This window comes from Lissotriton vulgaris, chromosome 5 (assembly GCF_964263255.1).
Source record: "Lissotriton vulgaris chromosome 5, aLisVul1.2, whole genome shotgun sequence".
In the NCBI taxonomy this organism is placed as follows: Eukaryota; Metazoa; Chordata; class Amphibia; order Caudata; family Salamandridae; genus Lissotriton; species Lissotriton vulgaris.
The window spans coordinates 318,259,309-318,279,503 of NC_141693.1; the positions used below are offsets into that span (position 1 = coordinate 318,259,309).

Genomic DNA, 20,195 nt, shown 5'->3' on the forward strand with positions numbered 1-20,195 from the left:
AAGTACAGAGTTGTCGCAAGGCTGCCAGGGCGTCATCGTATCGCCGCATCAAGGACGCCATCTTTTCACATCGCAACCGGATTGTCGCAACGCATCAAGGCGCCATCTTGCGCACCGCAACGGGCCCGCAGGCCGAGAATCTAAGCATCACCTCCGCACCGGTAAGGCTCACGACGAGTCCCCTACTCTGCGCAAGCATTGAGGAAGGACGCAACCGTTCGCCCAGGACACGGAACTGACGCATCTCCCCTTTTGCGAGCCTTTTTTTACTTTGCGTTACGCATTCAGGTACATTGTTGAGAACTTTGTCGCATTTACCAACAACTTGAACTAAGAGATTTTAATCATCTTTTAAGTAATCTTAAGCATAGTATTGTGGATTTTTGTCCTTTGTGGTCTTGTGTTTAAGTTTATATAAAGAATACTTATTTTTATAAAACCTGTTTTGTGTCCATCTGTAGTGTTATCACTGTACTACTGTGTATATTCACAAACGCTTAACACACTGCCTCTGAGATAAGCCTGTCTGCTCGTGATAAGCTACCAAGGGGGTGAGCAGGGGTTATTAAGGAGTGTGATCCCCTTATCTTGACTTAGAAGTAAGGGTCCCTATTTGGACAAAGGTAAATACCATTGCCAACTAGAGACCCCCAGATCTAACAGAGTGTAATTATTGCGCGATGTCGTCCCCTGGGGGAAGTAGGGTCAAAGACAAGTCTTCCCAAGGGAAGCTACATGCGTGCGGAAGGACAAGCTGGGAGGGGGTGAAGGGGTTGGATAAGGGGAGGGATTAGGGTGGGGTATAAGGGTGCAGGGGAGGAGGGGAGGAGGGCTCTTCATCTTTCTACACCTGGCACCACCGGGGAAGTTTAAGATTTTGTTAGTCCACCCATCCACCCTACAAATCTGGGGGCCGGGGCATTGGGTCGGTTGAGCGTGCCAGTTTTGGACAGGTTGTAGGTAGGGTTTGCAGTACTTTGGAGGGGTGAGGAGTCACAGACAGGCACATCCACCCCTCGGGGGGGGGGAACAGTTGAAGGATGGAGATGTGGGATACAAGAGAGTGACGGCAGGAGATCCAAGAGAGGAGATTGAAAGATAAGTGTAGACGAGAATGAAGAGAGGGAGGAGGTCGTAGAGTGAAACGGGATGAGAGCAACAGGTGTGAGGATTCAGGCTGAAGGGAGTGAATGAAGAGGTTGCTGACGGAAATGGTATAGTTATGTTGATGTTTTGGTCAAAGTAGTTTGTTAACAACCTTGTCCTAATAAAATGGCCTTTTACGCATCAAGTATCAGCACTGAGTGTAATTATTGCGCAATATGGTGCTCTCCTCCGCGTCAGGCTCACTACACACCTCACCCTGGCTGAATACAGTGTGCTCCTCAGAGTCGGGCTCATTGGCAAAGACGACACCGTGGAAGTTAGCGGAGAACACCACAGAGTCTTTCAGCAGCTCTCCTCCCGCTCTAGTAAGGTTTATGGCTGCCAGTGGAATGAAGAAAGACGGTACTTCAGGTCAAGAAGGGAGTGTATTTCTAAACTTCTGACTGGAAGGGTGACTTCCTGTAACTGCCTTAGCCTAATCCTCATCTTTCATTCTGGAACACAACCAACCCAGCCATCTACATTTCAAAAGATGCAACAGTGGTATTACCAGGACTTGAACCTGTCCCTTGCCAGACTGTTGTAGTCATCACAATCGTTCAGCTCATAGAGTTGTCACTCAAGCAGTTTCCCACCTGGGAAAAGAGTGCAGCAGGACAGACTCTTATCTATTGAAAAAATATATACTACTAAATTAAATTAAGAATGCAATTACCTTAAATTAGTAATTAAATAGTGCTTTATACCATGGGACTCAAATACATGAAAGAAAGGGGAAAAACAATGTGGGTAACAAAAAATAAATAAAAAAGCAACGGGAGTCTCCAAAAAATAGTTTCACCCACAAAGCTGCTGCAAGAGGTTTAGAGATATCTTTACAGCTACAAAAAGGACCGCCACACAGAGTCAACGAAGACCACTGACTGAAAGTAGTCATTATTTCTGACTTTTCACGATGATTTTGCTGTCTGAAAAAAGCAGGCTTTTAGCTGCCTTAAGACTTAGCCAGCTAATGGGCTACTTCGCCTTTTGCAGTGCATCTAGCTTAATTGCACACAGACCTTGGAGGGGAAACAAATAGGCAATCAAAGGCAGAGAAGGCTGCACACAATCCAACAGCTTTACTTTAAAGGTTCTTATCTCCAAGCGTACACTGGCTCAAACCGCCGCTTTCTTGCAGCCGACGATCAGATTATGAAACAAGCTTCAATTATGTTCCCTCTTGATTTTTTTTTTTTGTAAATTGGTAAACACTTAGCTTTGCCAACGAAAACGAGACAGAGAGAAGTAGTCACATTCTTTTTGCAGTAAAATCATTTTTCCTTCATTAGCTAGAGCACTTTTGCTTCGTTTATGATTTGTTTTCCTATTTTCTGTATATATCTGGGGTTATTTCCCGACCCATGTTTTTAGTTGCTTTCTCTCCTGCATCTCAGTAAGAGATGCATTTCATCCATCCATTCGCCCGTTGCTTGAACCGTGTTGGACCATTGGCTAATCTGCTGCATATATCCTGGTCGCAGCTACTGATGCAAATGTCTGCATTTAATTATTGTAGCTGTAACTTACTTTACCCTGTATCCTACTACTGTTGTAAAGCGCTCTGATGCCTTCGGGCCATATCCGCACTATATAAAATTGCAAAATTATGTACAATTCTTTCACCCACCTAGCCATCTTTTTACTACAAAATGTATCCATCTCTCTATTCACCTATCCTTTCACCCACCCATCCATCATTTTGCTCCACCATCTATCCTTCTCTCCACATATCTATCTCAGGGGCGGCTCTAGGCTCATGGCGGCACTGGGCAGGGAGCGTAGGTAGGGGGCCCCGGAAGAGGGAGTCCGGGCGGGGCGGAGCACGGAGGCCAGTGAAGAGGGAGGGGTCAGGGTGTTTGGAAGTGGAACAGAGCTGGAGGCCGCCAAATCCCTGCCAGGGGCCGCCACGCAAATATGTATCCATCCTCAGAGGATTATTATATTAAGGATATATATTGGTGTGGCGGCCCCTGGGGTTTGGTGGCCCTGTGCAGGTGCACAGCTTGCACATGCCTAAGGCCGCCCCTGTCTATCTAGCCTCCTATCTTTAATCGTTTTATTCAGACGTTCTTTCATCCACTCATCCGTTCACCTATCCATAATTTTAACATTTCCTCTAGCCATAATTTCACTTTTCCATCTATACAACTGTTCACACTTTCTTCGTCTGTCTCTGACATTGGGGTCCTCACCTGAAATCCTGAACCTAAGTCTGACAGTGATGCAAAATGATACCCAGATATTCGTTGAAGTTATCCTGAATGTATGATCCCTGAAGGGTTGGGGGGTCCTGAAGGGGAGGGAGCCCCTCTGAGCCACGGGGACTGTAGAGGCTTGTATTATGGCCCTCAGGTCTGTAACCCAAATCTGCAGTGCTCAATACAAGTCAAACACTCTCCTCTGTATTTTGATTTGCAGTTCTGGGACTCTCAGAAGGGTAATGCCTACCGTCGAAGAGGCGACATGTAGAGCTCTGTGTTCAGTTGTGTGGGTCACCAAAAGCGTATATTGGTCAGAACTTGAGGCCCCTTGTCATGGGGTCTATTCAGTTATGGAGGTAACCTCTGAAGCACTAAGTCTAATCTTTTAGGACTTATCTGGAGTAAAAATATCCTGTTCTGGTGCCACCACCACTGTGCTGCATAAACCTCTGGAGATTTGAACAGAAGGAAAGGAGTGATTCATTACAGCTATTAAGTGAACACAGCACTCGAACAGTAGTGTCCTAAGTATTATATCCAGTCAGGTAGACCTCTTATTGCATATTCCATCCAATTATATAGGCCTCATCTATGGATCTGTGCCACGGGCAATATATGATACATTTTGTAAAAGTCAGGAGCTCCTTTCCAATGTACTGTTTTCAGCTCAGGAGGTCTTAGTAGGAGTGCCATGTCCAGTACTGAAGGTCACAAATAGAGTATGTGTCAAGTACCTTATCCTTATCTCAAAATGTATGTTAGGTTCGGAAAGCCACACCAAAAGTGTCATGTCCAGTTCTTTAAATATTACTAGCAGAGATAGAAGGGTGTATTACAAGGGTGCAGTGAAGATGTCACAGTGGTCACAGTGTGGTATGAACTGTTGCCTCTAAATCCTGAGGCAACATCTGGAGTATGTTGTTCATTCCAGAGTCCCTTCCTATCATATTTCGTAGAGTGATAGCGAATACCTCAGGTACAATGTCTTTCGATCTGGAGATCAGTTCTAGAAGCCTCATCAAGAGTGTTGTGTCAAATACCTTAAGCCCTATCTGGAAATTAGTGTCCATTTATTTTTCTTTCAATTGTATTGTTATTACTTTATTTAGAGACCAAATCTGATGGGTTATGCCAGTTCTAGATGCCTGGCATTAACCGTTCAGTCAGAGATGTCACATATGGCATTTTGTGCATAGTTCTGTAGGCTGCATCTAGATTGTGTTTCCAATTTTAGAAGACTCATCCGGGGTGTTGTGTCCAGTTCTGCACACCTCATTTAAAGTACTGGGTCCAGTTCTGGAGGCCTTAGCTGGAATACTGTGAGCTGTTTTACAGTCTTCCCTTGAAGGGCATTATTCAGATCAGGAGGCCACCTCGGACATAATGTGCCAATTTCTGGTGGTCACATCTGAATTGTGGTGCTGCTATATGCAGTTCAAAGTTGTTGTGAAAAAGTGTTTATTAATGGGTCAGTGTGGGTTTGAATGTGTGTTTGTGTTTATGGGCTGTTAAGAGATTGAATGTATTAGTGAGCGAATGAATAGATGGGTAAATGGGAGGGTGGAGACGTGTTGATGGGTGGGTGAGTGAGTGGATGGAGAAGGAAGAACACCAGTGGGGTGGGTTGGATTGATGGATGAGTGAGTGAGTGAGTGAGTGAGTGAGTGAGTGAGTGAGTGAGTGAGTGAGTGAGTGGACTGGGGCAAAGATAAGTGAGGGAGTGAATGGGTATAGATGCCATGGGGGTTTGGTAAAGTCCTTTGTGAAAGTGTATGTTTATTGATGGGTAAGTCTGTAAATGTGTGTATATGTGTGAATGGTTAAATTACTACTTCAAATAGTCTGTGAATGAATGAATGAGTCTTGAGGGGTAGTTGGTAAGGAATAGATGAGTCAGAGTAAGCCAGTGACTGTGTGGTTTCAGATAAATGTAAGAACTGTTGTGTGTGTGGAGGGTGAACCTTTTGAGACATTGTGGTTTGTTATGACTAGGAACTTTGCAAGGATAGTTGCCTTGGTAAAAGGTTGAAGACGCTGTGTGAATGATGGCTGGGCGGAGATTTGTGTGAGTTGGGATGAGTGTGTGTGTATGAAAGGATTGATAGTCCTAATGTGGATGGTGTGTGTGCGGATGGATCGCTGTATGTTGGATAGATGTGCCAGTTTGGAGGTATTCCACTTTAAGCGATCTAAGCACTTAAGTAAGCATGTGCCGTCCGAATAGTTGCTATGAAATGGATCTCGCCACATGGACACGCAGCAAACGTGCACAGTGGGCATGCATCTAGCATGCCTAAGGCACACCGAAAGCAAGCCCGTCTGCTCTCATCTGCACCTGAATATAGCCTGTGGTCCTTTATACCGCTGGTCTTCCGTTGGAGCAGCCGTGGCCCGTGCAGGAAAGAGAGGTGGGGTCAGGTTGGGGGGGATTTCGATGGACGATGACGAGGGAAAATTAATTATTTATTTAATTTTCCCTTGTCATCGTCCGTCAACATCCCCCCCACCTGGAACCACCGCTCCGCCGCTTTTTCCTGCAAGGGCCGCTGCTGTGTCAGAGATAAGCACATTCATATCAGATAATCCTCATATATATTATTCAAGTTCTCAGTTACTTGCATTAAACAACCATTGTCAATGAGATGAAGCAACTAATATTAAGCTGAAGAGAGAAAATATTGTTTCTCTCTTGGACATCACCCCGTTACCATAGAAAAACAGGAGATCACACTCTCAATGAAAGGATTACTTTGTAACATCTGCTCAGCCATAGCACACAGAACAGAAATGTAGTCTCTCGTTCATCATTATAAACTTGATATTACGCTCTTAACCTGACATGGCTAGCTACCCATTCTAGTACAATATTAGATTAACTAATTCCACTTAGCTAAATAATTTTGAAGGCAGATAGGGAAAATAAGCAGTGAGGAAGCGGAGTGGGAACCATTAGACTATGGGGCATATTTATGAGACCCTTGCACCACCCAAGTGTCACTTTTTCTGATGCTCCATTGGTGCAGTCTCCTGTCACAAATTTACAAGGCCACGCAAAGCCACCCTGTGTGTGTTTTTATGGCCTCCTAAATATTTCCTCCTTTCAGGCATTACTCTGCATGAATGGGACGTTCCATGGGTATTGCTGTGGGTGTTCCCACACTACACCCATGGATTCTGAGGCATTGCAAGATTTAAAAGGTTCCATAAACCTGGGAATGCATCAGATTCTCACACCTTGCGTTACTCCAGATTTACCAATCAACTCAGAGCCACGCAATGTGGTCTTGCGTTGCTAAGGTAGATCTGACTTATGGAGTGCGGTGCCCTTGTGACACCATGCGTTACACAAGGGCAACGCAAGCCAATGATAAATCTGGCACTGTGTTTGTGGATGGTGAGTGTTGGTGGGCCTGTCCATCTCTAGCCACAGATAGCCCTCATCTTTCATTGTACCCCTTTTATCACAATATCTCCTTTATTATGTGTTGTTAGGTCAATTTATAAAGCGCACAAATCACCCAGGAGTGTATCCAGGAGCTTGAGCACTTGCGTAGGCCTGTGGTCCCCGCAGAGTTATTTGAAGAGCCAGGTCTTCAGCTTCTTGGGGAGGAGGTTCTGGTGTATTGTGGGAGTTCGTTCCATGTTTTGGAAGTGATGCAGGAGAGCAAGCGGCCTCCCGCTCTACTTTTGTGAATGAGGGGAGTGTGTGTGAGTAAGACTGAGACTGAACGTAGGCATCTGGCAGGCTGGTGAACATGTAAGCAGCTGTTCACGTAAGCTGGTATGGGGTCATGCAAGACTTTGTAAGTGTGTGTGAGTAATTTGAATTGGCTGTGTTTCTGGATGGGGAGCCACTGGAGCTCTCTGAGGTGGGTGAGATGTGGATGTGACATGAAAGTTTGAGTATGAGACTTGCAGCGGCGTTCTGGATTGTCAGAAGTCTGTGCAGGAGCTGCTTGGAGATTCCGGCAGATAGAGCAGTGCCACAGTCAAGTTTGCTTGTGATAAGTACTTGTGTGGTGATTAGTCTGGTGTTCTGTCGCTACCACTTGAAGTTCTCTAGTAGCATACATAGGATGTCAAAGTAGGCAGCACTTATTGCATTGACTTGTGCCATCATATTGAGCTTGTCTTCCAGGATGATCCCCAGATTTCTGGTGCAGTTGGTGGATTTGGTGCTGGTACTAGCTTTGTGGGCCACCAGGTGGGAGATCTTGTTTCCAAAGACAAGTACTTAAGTCATGTCAGAGTTGAGCTTCAAGCAGTTGGTTCTAATCAATTCTACTACCATGGTCATGCAGTTGGTGAAGTTGGTTCTGGTAGCGGTTGTCATACCTATCAGGGAGAGGATGAGGTGGGTGTTGTTCGTGTAGGAGGTAATGGTGAAGCTTTGGGATCGGATGATGTTGGCAAGTGGTGTCATGTAGACATTAAATAGGGTAGGGATGAATGACTATCCTTTGGGTCCTCCCCATAGCAGGTTCTTGATTTCCTATGTGAAGGGTGGGATTCTGGCTCGTTGAGTTCCTCGCATGAAGAAGGAGCAGATCCAGTTCAGTGAGGATCAATGGATGTCAGTCTCATGGAGTCTTCTGATGACGGTGTTGGTTGACATTGTGTTGAATGACGCAAAGAGGTCGAGCTGGATAAGGGCTTTTGTTTCTCCTCAGTTTAGGATGGTCCAGATGGCGTTGGTGGCTGCGATGAGTGCAGGTGTGGACTGGACGTAGCGGGTACCTGGCTTTTCCCCCTGGACAGCCAGGGTGGGGGCCAGTTTTGAGTGAGTGAGTGAGTGAAGGTATTTCTAAAGCGCACTAATGTCGAGGCTTCTTGGCGCTGTGCATGGTAACTAAGATATGTGCTGGCCAATGTCCTATAGAGTAAAAAGCCACGTCTTGATTTCCTTTCTGAACAGCCTGTGGTTGGAAATTTGTCTTAACTGCTGTGGTAAAGAGTTCCAAAGCCTAGAGGCCAGATGGGAATAGCCCTTCCCTCCCCAATGTTGTCTATTGATCTTGGAGACCATAGCCAGCCCTTGAGAGGCAGACCTCAAAGATCGAGTTGGCTGGTACCTTGTGAATAGGTATTGAAGGTCAGAGGCCCCCACTCCCGCCAATGCTTGGTGAACCAAACAGAGTGCTTTAAAGTCAATCCACCTCTGAACTGGGAGCCAGTGAAGCTGCCTGATGGCCTGTGAGGTGGAGTGAAATTTAGGCAGGTGGAGGAGTAATCTGGCTGCGGCATTCTGAATAGATTGCAACTTGGCCATTTGAGCGCACCCTACTCCTAGATAGAGGGCCTTGCCGAAATCTATTCTAGAAAAGATAGTAGCGATAATGACAGTTTCCTAGGATGATATGGAATAAACGGTAGAATCTTTCTTAGCCCCTTAAGCGTAAAGAAGCAGGCAGAGACCACCTGATTCACCTGAGGCTTCCAGGACAGATCTTTATCAAAAATGAACCCTAGGTTCCTTGCTTTCGCCACTGGAACCGGACAGGCTCCCACTGATGTGGGCCACTAGCTTCGGTTCCAGATAGACGCTTTCTGTCCGAACTCCAGGACTTCCGTCTTTTCTGTGTTCAACTTCAAAAAGTTCAAGTTCATCCACTCCACGACCTAAGACATACAGACGGAGAAATCAGCAGCCTTGGAATCCACAAAGTGGGACACTGAGACGATCAGCTGAGCGTCATCAGCATATGACACTAGCTTGAAGCCCAGGTTCTTTATTATCTTGGCCAGAGGGGAGACATAAATGTTAAACAAGGTGGGCGATAGCGCCGAACCCTGTGGGAGAGAGATTAATTTCAAATTCCACTCAGGCCTTCTGATCTGATCTGACTTGATGTGGCCTCATCACTGATGCAGCTATTGTGAAACAGCGTCAATTGTATGCAAGGATTCTTAGCTTTTAAATGTTATCACAACATTATTTCTCTGTGACTTTGTCATGTTGTTAACCATAGTGAGGTCATCCAATATTAAAATATCTACTAGTAAAATGTTAAGAGGCTCAAAGACGCGTATGGCTTGTACTTCAGCTGTGTTTTCTTGTGTGTTCTGTGTATGTAATTGGAACTTGCATTCCTGATGCCTGTGCTGTAACTGACCTGTGTAGGTGAGGGACGTATGCACTTTTTATGTATGTATTGCATGTGTTCTGTGGGCAACACAATCTTGCATGGTTTCTTTATATTGTATACCTGTTCTGTCTCTCTTAGGGCTCCTGATGCTGCTTCTTCATAGGCTGTACTTCATCCGGAAGTGAAGGAAGTTGCATTGGTGCTCCACAGACTGTACCTTTTCCCTGCATGATGAAAGCTTATATGGCTTCAATTTAAGGTTGATACATTATCTTACTGAGCGATACCTATCCAGTTGCAAACTGCATCCTGAGAGCAAATCTTAAACTGATGTTACTTTTGATGTGTGTGTGAAATAACATGGTGCCTGCTGCTTGCCTGGGTTTCTGCTGTAAAAGCCCGACCCTACTTCAGCAAAAAGCCTATCATATATAGCAGCAACTACAAACAAGCATTTGCATTGCAATAGGTCTCGCATTTGTGAGAGTTTTAGCAATTGGCATTGTAAATGATAATGGGCCACATGTAGGAAGCTTAATTGCGCTCCTAAATGCTGAAATTCGCAGAATTTCAGCATTTGCGATCGCAATTAGGGCAGTGTGCTATGTAGCACACAAAAACCCACATGCAAAATAAGGAATCGCAAAATTTGTGATTCGCAAATAAGGAATAATTGGGATTCCCAAAAAAAATTGCTAATCCTACCTACATTTCGTTTTGCGATTCTCTAATTGCGATTCCCCAAAAATCGCAATTTGAGAATTGCAAAACAAAAATTACCTACATATGGCCCAATGTCTTTTATTTATGTGTTTACAAAACCTGCAATTGTGCGTAAATACAGCTTGCAGGATTTGTAAACACATAAGTAAAAGGCATTGGCATTTACAATGCCAATAGCTCAAACTGTTGCAAATGCGAGACCTTTGTGGCACCCACACTAGTGTGAGGGGGAAGAGACTGACAGGGCAGAGTACAGTCATGAGAGGACACACGAAAGACAGCAGGGGGAGACAGAAAAAAGCGACACCCAGTGAGAAGGTAAGCAAGAGTCATTCTGAAGGTATTTAGGGGACAGCCAGAGTGACGATATGCAACAGACGGCTAGTAAGAGAGGGACTCGAACAATGAGAGCTATTGACAGGCACCAATGGCAAGGGAGAGATAGGTAGTGTGAGGGTAGCAAGAGACCGACAGGGCAGAGTACAGTCAGTGAGTGACCACTAAGATACAGCTTGGAAGCAAGAGAGATCCAGTGTGAGGGGAGTGAGACAGAAAGAAGAGAAAAGCATCAGGAAGGTATAGGAGAGATAGTCTGAAGGTACATAGGAGACAGCCAGAGTGATGGTATGCAAGAGATGGCGAGTAAGAGAGGAAGCAGGACTCAGAGAGCAAGGGAGCAATTGACAGGCACCGAGGGCAAGGGAGAGACAGGTAGTGTGAGGGGGAAACAGGTCGGCGGCAGGATGGAAGGAGAGTGCAATTAAGAAAGAGATGGCCAGTTTTCTAAGAAGCAGACAGCCAGCAAGAGCAGATGGAAAAGTCAGCCATGCCTGCTGCACCAGGCCGCAGGAAGGTCAATGGTCAGGTGAGAGGGGCCAGAGCGAAAGGGGGGGTCTAAAACTCACCTGAAAGTTTCCAAAAGTTTTGCAGGAGGAGGGCAAGGGATGAAGAGAGGGACTCGGGTATTGAGGGGAGGGGAAAAGACTCACAGGGTGGGGCGCCTGATTGCGAGTCTTGGGAGAACAGAAGAGACATGCTAAAAGAGAGATGAACCGGGGCAGACCCAGGTTCAGAAGTGTTGGGGTAGTTGGGGACTGTGGGGGAGGGTGTGCCGGTGAGGGAGGGGAACGAAGACGTAGCTGATGCCTGAGGACACAGACTCTGATAGACACTTAGGATGGGCAAGGAAGAGACGTTTACCCAGGTGCACCCTGTGCGCCGGGAGCGAGACATGTCTCCACGTGTCGCTGTTCATACAGTGTGGATGAATGTGTGGCTCCGAGGCTGGAAAAGAACAGCAGATTAGTGTGCATGTCGGTCATGTGTGGATGGTGGGTCCAACGGCATCCGAGGCTGGCTTCCCTTTCCCCACCCACTGGAGGAGCAGTGAACAGGGTCTAAACCACTGAAGTTGCCCTTCTGGTGATGGGTACAGGCTGGAGCGCAGGGCACCCGGGCAGGCAAGAAGTGCCCCCTGAGGCTCTGCAGCTCGCCTGGGGCAGAGGCCCGCAGGAATGGAGCAGGCTATGCCAAGCTGTGATGTGTCTAGTAATCACCTTTTGAAGGGCCACAGTTGAAATAAGTGCTGGGGGGAGGGAGGGTTGGGGGAATGAGTGCGGGTGAGCTACACACGGAGAAAAGGTGAAAATGAGGCTCCACCTAAGCTGTAAGACCCCTATAGTTCACAATACCAACTGCAAACACGTGCATGGCATTGTTTGAGACTTCAGGATTTAGCATGCATCAAAATAGCTGTAATTTCCAGTGTGCTCTGGATTAGCTGGTGCTCGGACCACGGTACCATGGGGTGCAGTGCTTTGCTTAACTTATGTGTTGTCACTTACTTTTGCTTTCTCTCGTTGAGCAACAAGGGCAGAAAGTGATGGACGGAAGAGAGGCTGGGGAGGGGGTGGAACTAATGGCTCGAGAGGTTAAAAAATGGAGGTGTGCACAGAGCAATGAGGGCGGAAAGGAACTAATGGAGTGGCCACACAAATACATATACATCGAGAGGAGAGCTGTCCGAGCAAAGTGTGCCTCCTGCCGCAGCAGCCGTCACTGTGCACGCTGCTACTCGCTCCCGCGGCAATACTCCATGGGAGTGAAGTTTTGAAAAAATGAAAAAAGGTGGGACATACACCCATCATTAGTCATTTGCAGGCTACGATTTTTAAATGACACATACAAAAGCTAATCGAAAGTGTAGGAGGAGTCAGCCCCCACAAAGTACATATCACCTGACAACGCAAGCGCTGTATAGGCGCGACCTAAAAACACATTTTCAAAGCAAAATCCTTGCATATCAAAAAGGGAGTTGACCTAGTTAAAAAATGATCAAATAGAATTTCCTCCAACAACAATGCTGGCTGCAGATTACAAACATTTCAATACAAAAATGGGAAGAATCCTCCAGCCACTTTGGTAGAAGGTAGGAAAGATTGAACTATCCAGTGCTGACATGGTAAAAATTGAAATACATAAAATACATAAAATTGCAACCCAAAAGTCAAGTCAAACAAGTTGACATACAGTTAAAGAAACCTCCTATGGAGACCTGATCAACACCATCACCAAGACCAGAATTTCTCATTTCATGGTGCCAATCCCAGTCCCCCTTCTGAAAAAGATCAGTTGGTTGGGGACAACGTACTGGCTAAACCTCATACACTCATATTTACCACATGGACCCATCCTAGAATGCCTAAAAACTGGACTGGTAACACCAATTACATTTCAGATATTTCGAATAATTTTAGATGAAAGCAATTCTTCCTTTCTCATCCTTCTAGACCTCTTCTTGCCCTTCGACATAGAGAACCTTGCCTCTCACCGGTGAGTACTCAAGCAAATGATGGGCATGAATGTCTGAGTCCTAAAAAACATGTTCATTTCTTGAAATGGACAATTCCGTCTGCAGCCGAGGAGAACTTACACAAGGGGTTCCCCAAGGCTCAAAACTTTAACCCACATGATTCGATATCTAGATGTAACCACTTGCCTCCATCATAAAACAGTCTAACATCAACTGAAACTTCATTTAACTCTACATGTGCACATCAATAATATTGTGAATGGAGCACAATGCCAACATTGACTGCTTAGGGGTACTAAATAATTTATCACAGAGCCCAATTTAAACATATTGTTCAGGCCCTCTGCTGGAATACGGGAACTCACTCCTGGTAAGGATTTTTTTAATTCACCTGGCTCTACTGAAAACAGCCCAGCATATAGCTGCAAGAATGGTCTTGAGAATAAGAATAGGTAAATGTAAATGTAAATTGATACTTGTATAGCGCACTACTCACCTGCAAGGGTCTCAAGGCGCTTATACGAATACCGCTGTGGAACCCGTCCTGGCTTTCCCTGTGAGGCGTCCACTCCTGGGCACCCCCAGGGTGAAGGCCAGGCATCCTTAGCTATTGCCCAGAGTTGCAGAGTGGGACTCTATGATTAGAATAGGCTCCGAGGCGAGAATTATCAGGTCCAAGGAATTTTTGAGTCCAAGACCCACCGAGGCGGGGAATTGAACCCTGGTCCCGGAATAGACCTCTGCATCAGGGTCTGCCGCTCTAACCATTGAGCCACACTTCTCCAGGTAGCCCTCTGTCTCCTAGTCTGAACTGGGTGGCTTGACCCCAGCAAAGTAAGGAATATGTTAAAACTGTCATGAATCACTCACGAGGTACTGCATGAAAGCACACAGTACTAGCCTACTAGGAAACTACAACTCTTAGAATGAAAGCAACAACTGAGGAAACCATCTTTCTCGAGATTCCAATTTTGAAAAAATCTAAAGCACTGAAAGAGTCCTTCTATTGAAGTGCTCTGAGAATTAAAGAAAATCCACCTCTTAACCTATCAGGTTAGCATCATTGTAGAAAGTATTAAAAAAAACTGAAAAACATACGACTCAAACATTACTTCCACCTAGTATTACCACAGGACATTGAAACCTACCCAGTGTAGTCAAATCTGTTAATGGATCTTTTTCTCATTATTTTCTACTATGTAAATCTTTTCTTTTCCAAAGATCAATACTCTAGACTGAATCCATTCTTTTTGATACAGGTTGTATTATTTGTATATAAAACTGACCTCTCATTGGCTTTACTTCCCAAATGAAGCTGATTGTGCTTGTGGAGTTAGGCAGCAGGCTTTCCCACCATTAATCGTACATAGTTTCCAGACGTTATTATGAAATACCTACTCCTATACACTGACACTCTCCTCGCTAATTAAAACTACTAAACAAATAAGTAACTAAACTGAATATGTTCACTTTTCTTAATGGTTAGTCATGCTTGTGAAGACCGTTTCTCTATGCAAATGCTAATAAATCTATTATATATTGTTCAAACAAGTTTCATAGAGAGAGTGTGGCTGAAATAGTTCCAGTACAATCTAACATTATAAAAAATATTACATACAAGCAACTATATAGACAATCATCTAATTTCCAAACGTCGTATCACCTTTTGCTGATTAAATACTAGGTACATGAAGGCCCGGCCAACAAGAGCTTGTACGTTACCAGGCTCCTCCTTCAGAATAGCGTTAAAATCAAATATTGCTGTTTTCTTCTGCCCAAGGTGCCCATAGCATCGGGCACGGGCAAGCAGGGAATCTCCAGCCTGGCCACCTGTGTAAGTAGAAAGTTATTGGTTAGACAAAGCATCCAGAGGGCTCTAGGTATTATTAAGTAAGAGCTCCATATTGCACAATCAATATCTGCTTTATGACAGCTTTGACAGCTAATACTCAAAAGAAAGGTTGTATACTCCATCCTCGGCTTTAGAATTCGCCCACAAAAATATGCCTTTCTGCTACCCAACCAAGGTCAGACCGGTGTATATGGCAATCATGGAAGTGCCCTAAGGCATTGGTTTCTAAACTTTTTCTACCCGCTGCTCCCTTGACCCATTGGCCATTGCCTGTGGCTCCCGACTGTTACTTTTTTTGGAGGATGGGGTGGATGTAAGTCCAGCCTCTGGAGTACTTGCCTTTTTCTCCCTGAAAATAATTGGGATGAAGCTGATGATTATAATCCTATATGCAGGGTGTTTCGTATTATCAAGGCGGTGCCTCTAACAAATTATTCCTAGTTACACTTCTTTGACCATGCCTTTTTTAGAGTAACCTTTCAAACCTTTTTATCCTACACACAGTGCTAGATAGCACCCCTATGCATGTAGGCCCCATTGCCAAAGTGTTTCTGCGCTTGAAGAATAGGTGCATGCACTTCCATTTCTACCCATGTCGTATGTGCCAACACACTTGTCTCAGCAGGGTGACTCACAATTTTTTAAACCACATACAGCTATCTTTTTGCTGTCTCCTCCCTAAAATTTCCTCCAAATCAATGCAAGTAAAATAAATTCCTCAGATTTTAGTTATTTAAACGTTCCTCTTTCTTGCTTCCAAATGTTGGCATTATGTTGTATATGGTGTTTTACTTCACTGTGCTCAAGGTGAGTACAGGCCTGTCTGGAAATGTGTGTGTACTGAAAGAATGTGTACGGGAAGTATCTATGATTCAAGTATAAATGTCAATACTTAATAATTCTTAGTGTGTTTAATAGTCAGGGCAACTGTACTTTCCTGATAACTTGCATGGGAGTAAAATGCATTTGGGAAAAAAACAAAACTAATAACGAGTCTAGAAAAATAATTCAGGCATCTTCTGCTTACTTCGGGAGTGTTGGAACGACGGGATCCAGTGAAATATGGAAGTCATCTCCCTCAACATGCCATCATTTAAGCACTACGTTTACAGCTTTAGGCATGTCACTTACAAGCCATCGACATCATGCGTTTAAGTCTAATTCGTTTATCTGACGCCAACAGACCCTTCAACATTAAATGCATTAAAGTGCTTGGTGCGCCGCTCCCCTGGCGAGGCTTTACGGCTCCCCGGGGAGCCACGGCGCACAGTTTGGGAACCACTGCCCTAAGGGCTGATATGACAGAATAGTGCGTGGACTGTCTTTTTGGGTTGTTTGTGGCCATGTTCTTATGGCCTGTTGGGCCAGTTTTTTGGTCGAGCCGGGGCAGCACATGTGCTGCTCTGCAATGCATGCTGTATTCAGGTAGGGACGAGAAGCTCCACCCACTCTCCGCCCATACTTTTCATAGGCTTGTGTCATTTTCCACTGTAAACTGTGGCTGTTCATTGGTCAATAGGCTTAGTAGTCCATTCTTAGTACCGCCTTGTCTCATTTTTTAACCTCCCATGGTGACACCACAGTTACATGTGTTTTTAATCAGTAGGTCTTAATTACAGCCTCCGAGCACTATTTTCTCAAATAGCTTTGTCCTGGCTGCTGTTGCAGGCAGGACACCTCTGTCCTAATGCTCTTGTTTAATTTATATAGCACGGGTGCAGAATGCATTTGCATTGCAATAGATCTCACATTTGCGAGAGTTGCAGCTATTGGCATTGTAAATGGCAATGCTTTTTATTTATCTATTTTAAAAACAACACATAAATAAAAGGCATTGTCATGTACAATGCCAATAGCTCAAACTCTCGTAAATGAGAGACCTATTGGATTGCAAATGTGTGTTACTGTTGATTCCCAAGATATTAAAACAATATTGCCTGCAGCAAGCCCAAACCCATGCAGTCTTCCATATCTTGCAGAACACTTATACAGCATATTTTAACAAGTTATTAAAACTGCCTCAATTTACAAGCATGGACAATTTTTAGCTACCTGATGCATAATTCACACAAGACAATTCGGATCCTGGAAGGGGAAGGTGAGTCCAGACACATCCATTCAGCTGGACGTGGTGCCTGTCCGTTCTGTGGGGTGTACTCTTGAGGGGGATAAAAGAGACAGCACCTTTTAAACCAGGCACTAAATATAATAATGATGGCTGAATTTGTGACTATCTTACCTTGTTATATTTTTTATGTGGTGGGTATTTACAGAACATATGTTTAATATTATATATATATATATATATATATATATATATATATATATATATATATATATATATATATATATATATATATATATATATATATATATATATATATATATATATATATATATATATATATGGTGCATGTACTTAGCATAAACTGTAACAATACTTTATAGTATTAAATGTGCGGTAGTGGGTAGAAGTCTGTTTTGTCCCATTGCTTGAAGTAAAGGGGTCTCAACAACCAGTGTGCTTTTTTATTTTTTTTACTGTGGGAGTATCTGTGTCACCTCTTAAATGCCACTAGAAAGATGGTGTACGCTGTTCTTTTGGGGCAGAATTTAAAACTGCTTCTGTCAACAGATTAACATCCACAAATTGCATTCAATAATTCTCAACCTTAAAATACTGCATGAAAGATTGACCTTTCATCCCTCTGCTTCCTTCTACCTGTCTGCCTCTTCTGTATACAAATTACTCTAAATCTCATGCCTGCTTTCTTCATTACATCTCTTTTTAGACAGGTACATCTTAAGGATTTTGGGGGCCCTGGGCCGAGTGCATTTTGCGGGCCCCCGTTCAGAACAGTTTTGAGTTTATGATCTACTTTCATCTCTTATATGCCTTGTTTGGCCAAGTTGTAGTGTAGTTCCTAGTTTCCCACTAGGCCCTGCGCATTGGAATAACATAAACAGTAGTATCGACGTAGAAGTGCGGATCTTCCAGGCCTCTACTGACTATGCTAAACTTAATTGGGTTTGTTACCAACTAGCTCAGAGGTCACTGGAAACTTTCTTGACTGAAATAGGAAGTGATCAGCTTCCCTGGCACAGACAAGAAGGGATTCAGTTTTCCAACAACCGTGCAACATGACAACTTTGCTCCTCAGATCAAGAGTCAATCTCTAGGGTCGTGTGAAACAATAGACATTTATTTTACTCAGTCAGGTTAGTGCAGTTTACTTTCACGATATGTAGAGAATAGAGAGACGGGCGTTTGTCAATAAAGGGTTAACATTTATTGAACAGTCTTTCTTCTCATACAAGAGAAATGTATTGCCACAATTGCAAGACTTGTTATTATAAAAAGTACGTACAGTAAGATAAGTATTGCAAGATAATACTGTAAAAGCCTTGATATGGTTTCTTAGCCATACAATGGTTTAAAAGTAATAAAACATATATACATTCATATATGCATTAGGCTAAAATACTCAACTGGTACTTCTAACTACGCCTACCCCAGTGTACCTGACCTAAGCCTAATACTTGGGAGGGGAGTAAGTAAGTAGCTTCAGTTTAAGTTGGTTTTGCCAAGGTTTGCTACAAGAATTCTCACTAAGGGTTTAGTCAACACCATACCTCTGAATAGAATGATGGAGGTCTGGTATCTCCTTCAGGGGGAACTCGGTATCCCAGTCACCCGCGAGGGCAGACTAGATCAGCTGGAGCTGGATTTCTCAGCAGGAGAAAGACAGCGTCTCTCTTCAGCGCGTCGAGGAGGAGGAGGGGGGACAGCGTACGCTGGCAGCTGGCATCTGCTGGGCTTCTTCGCAGAGGGACGGCTGTTCAGCTCCTAGTTTCACCACACCATCGTTCGCGCTTTAGCAGCGATAATGGTATCTTCGGCTTCGGGACAGCAGCAGCATCAGAGTACTGCAGACAGCTAGCAACAGGCAAACAGCAGCAATTGCTTAAGGCAACGTTGGTAATATTTATACCTGAAAGGTGCCTGGTTTGACGTAAGTTTGCTGGACATAAGACGTCAATTAAAGATGTCACTAGGAAGTGATAGCTATCAGTTGCTCATTAGAGTTCCATTACTAATCAAAACACAGCAAGCGGGATTTCCAGGTTTGCTGAGTTTTTATCTTGTTGAAGAACTCGGAGTGTTAATCTAGGAATCTCAGATAGTGACTTCTGCTCTGTCATTGCACTAATTGGTTGCAAAGGAAGTGGCAGAGAACTATTCTGGAATGTGGCTCTGTTCGTGTGAGGCCAGAGATGACTTTCTGAATATCGCACTTGAACGGTTATGCCAATATAGGGAATAAATGGATTTATAGCCGAATAGGGGCATAAGGTCACAGTATCGATCAGGATCCTAGATAAGCACGCAACACCCACTCCACGGGTTCATGTCCATCAAATTACTAAAACTAGAGCAATAAGATGCATGTGTAACATTGCCCACCCCAAAATACATAAATGCATTCGAAATAGGCGTATAATGTAATACGTGAAATTTAGGTACTGTACGTTTTTGAAGCATAGAAATCATTCAAAAATTATTGCATATGAAATCAATAAACGATTATGCAAAAGGAATTACACATGAAATATCTCTGAAACAGAAGAAGGGTGAGATAAATCATCACATATAAATGCATTGCAAAAACATGTGCTAGAGGCTGGTGTAAGTTATTATGTCTCTAGATGTGTGCAGAAAATAGAAGTTTGAAGCTTCTGTTCTTTAAGAATAGTTTTTACCTTAAGCAAAGAATTGTTTGTGCCAAAAAAAAAGGTCAATATTAAAAAGTGTTCAATTCAAAAGAATTATTGCTTGAACGGGGAAATAGAGTTCCAACGCTTTTAGCAGTTTTTGTTGTTCAAAACTGAAGGCCGAATTCAGAGTTCTTGGGAGCGCTGTGTGTCGGAAAGCTTCTCCAAAGTTATTGTTTCTGTTCGGGTGAGAACATCATATCAGACAGGCTCTCAAAGAATTGGTCTACAAAATCAGGTGACAGTTCAACCAAATTCGATAGTGCTGTAACTTGGCAGGTGTGAGAATGATTGCTGTCATCATAGGCTGGATCACCAATGCTCACAGAAGGTCGTACCTGGGTGATGTTGCTTTTGTCACTCGCTCCACTGTTACCACCTAGTCGTAGCACAGGAGTCTCAACGAATGCCGTCATCAGGATTGGTAGCCGCTGGGGACAACACAATGCGTGAGCCGTTATCGGACTGAGCAAAGTATCGACGTCCATTGGTACTGCTGATGGAAGTGAAAGACAGATGTCCAACACGCACTCATCTCCGCATAGCATACATCGAAGTACCGGTAAGATACAGTTCTGCCATATAGGTCTGAATGAAAG

The 20,195-nt window shown here is 44.1% G+C and overlaps 1 protein-coding gene across 1 annotated transcript in view; it reads right to left on the minus strand.

Moving 5' to 3' along the window:
* The window catches only part of TTC34 (tetratricopeptide repeat domain 34), a 554,282-nt gene that overhangs the window by 181,869 nt on the left and 352,218 nt on the right, over positions 1 to 20,195 (minus strand). Inside the window, exon 5 of the mRNA XM_086920058.1 lies at positions 14,635 to 14,801. Within this exon, the coding sequence (XP_086776184.1) occupies positions 14,635 to 14,801 (167 nt within the window). The remainder of the gene's footprint in view (positions 1 to 14,634; positions 14,802 to 20,195) is intronic.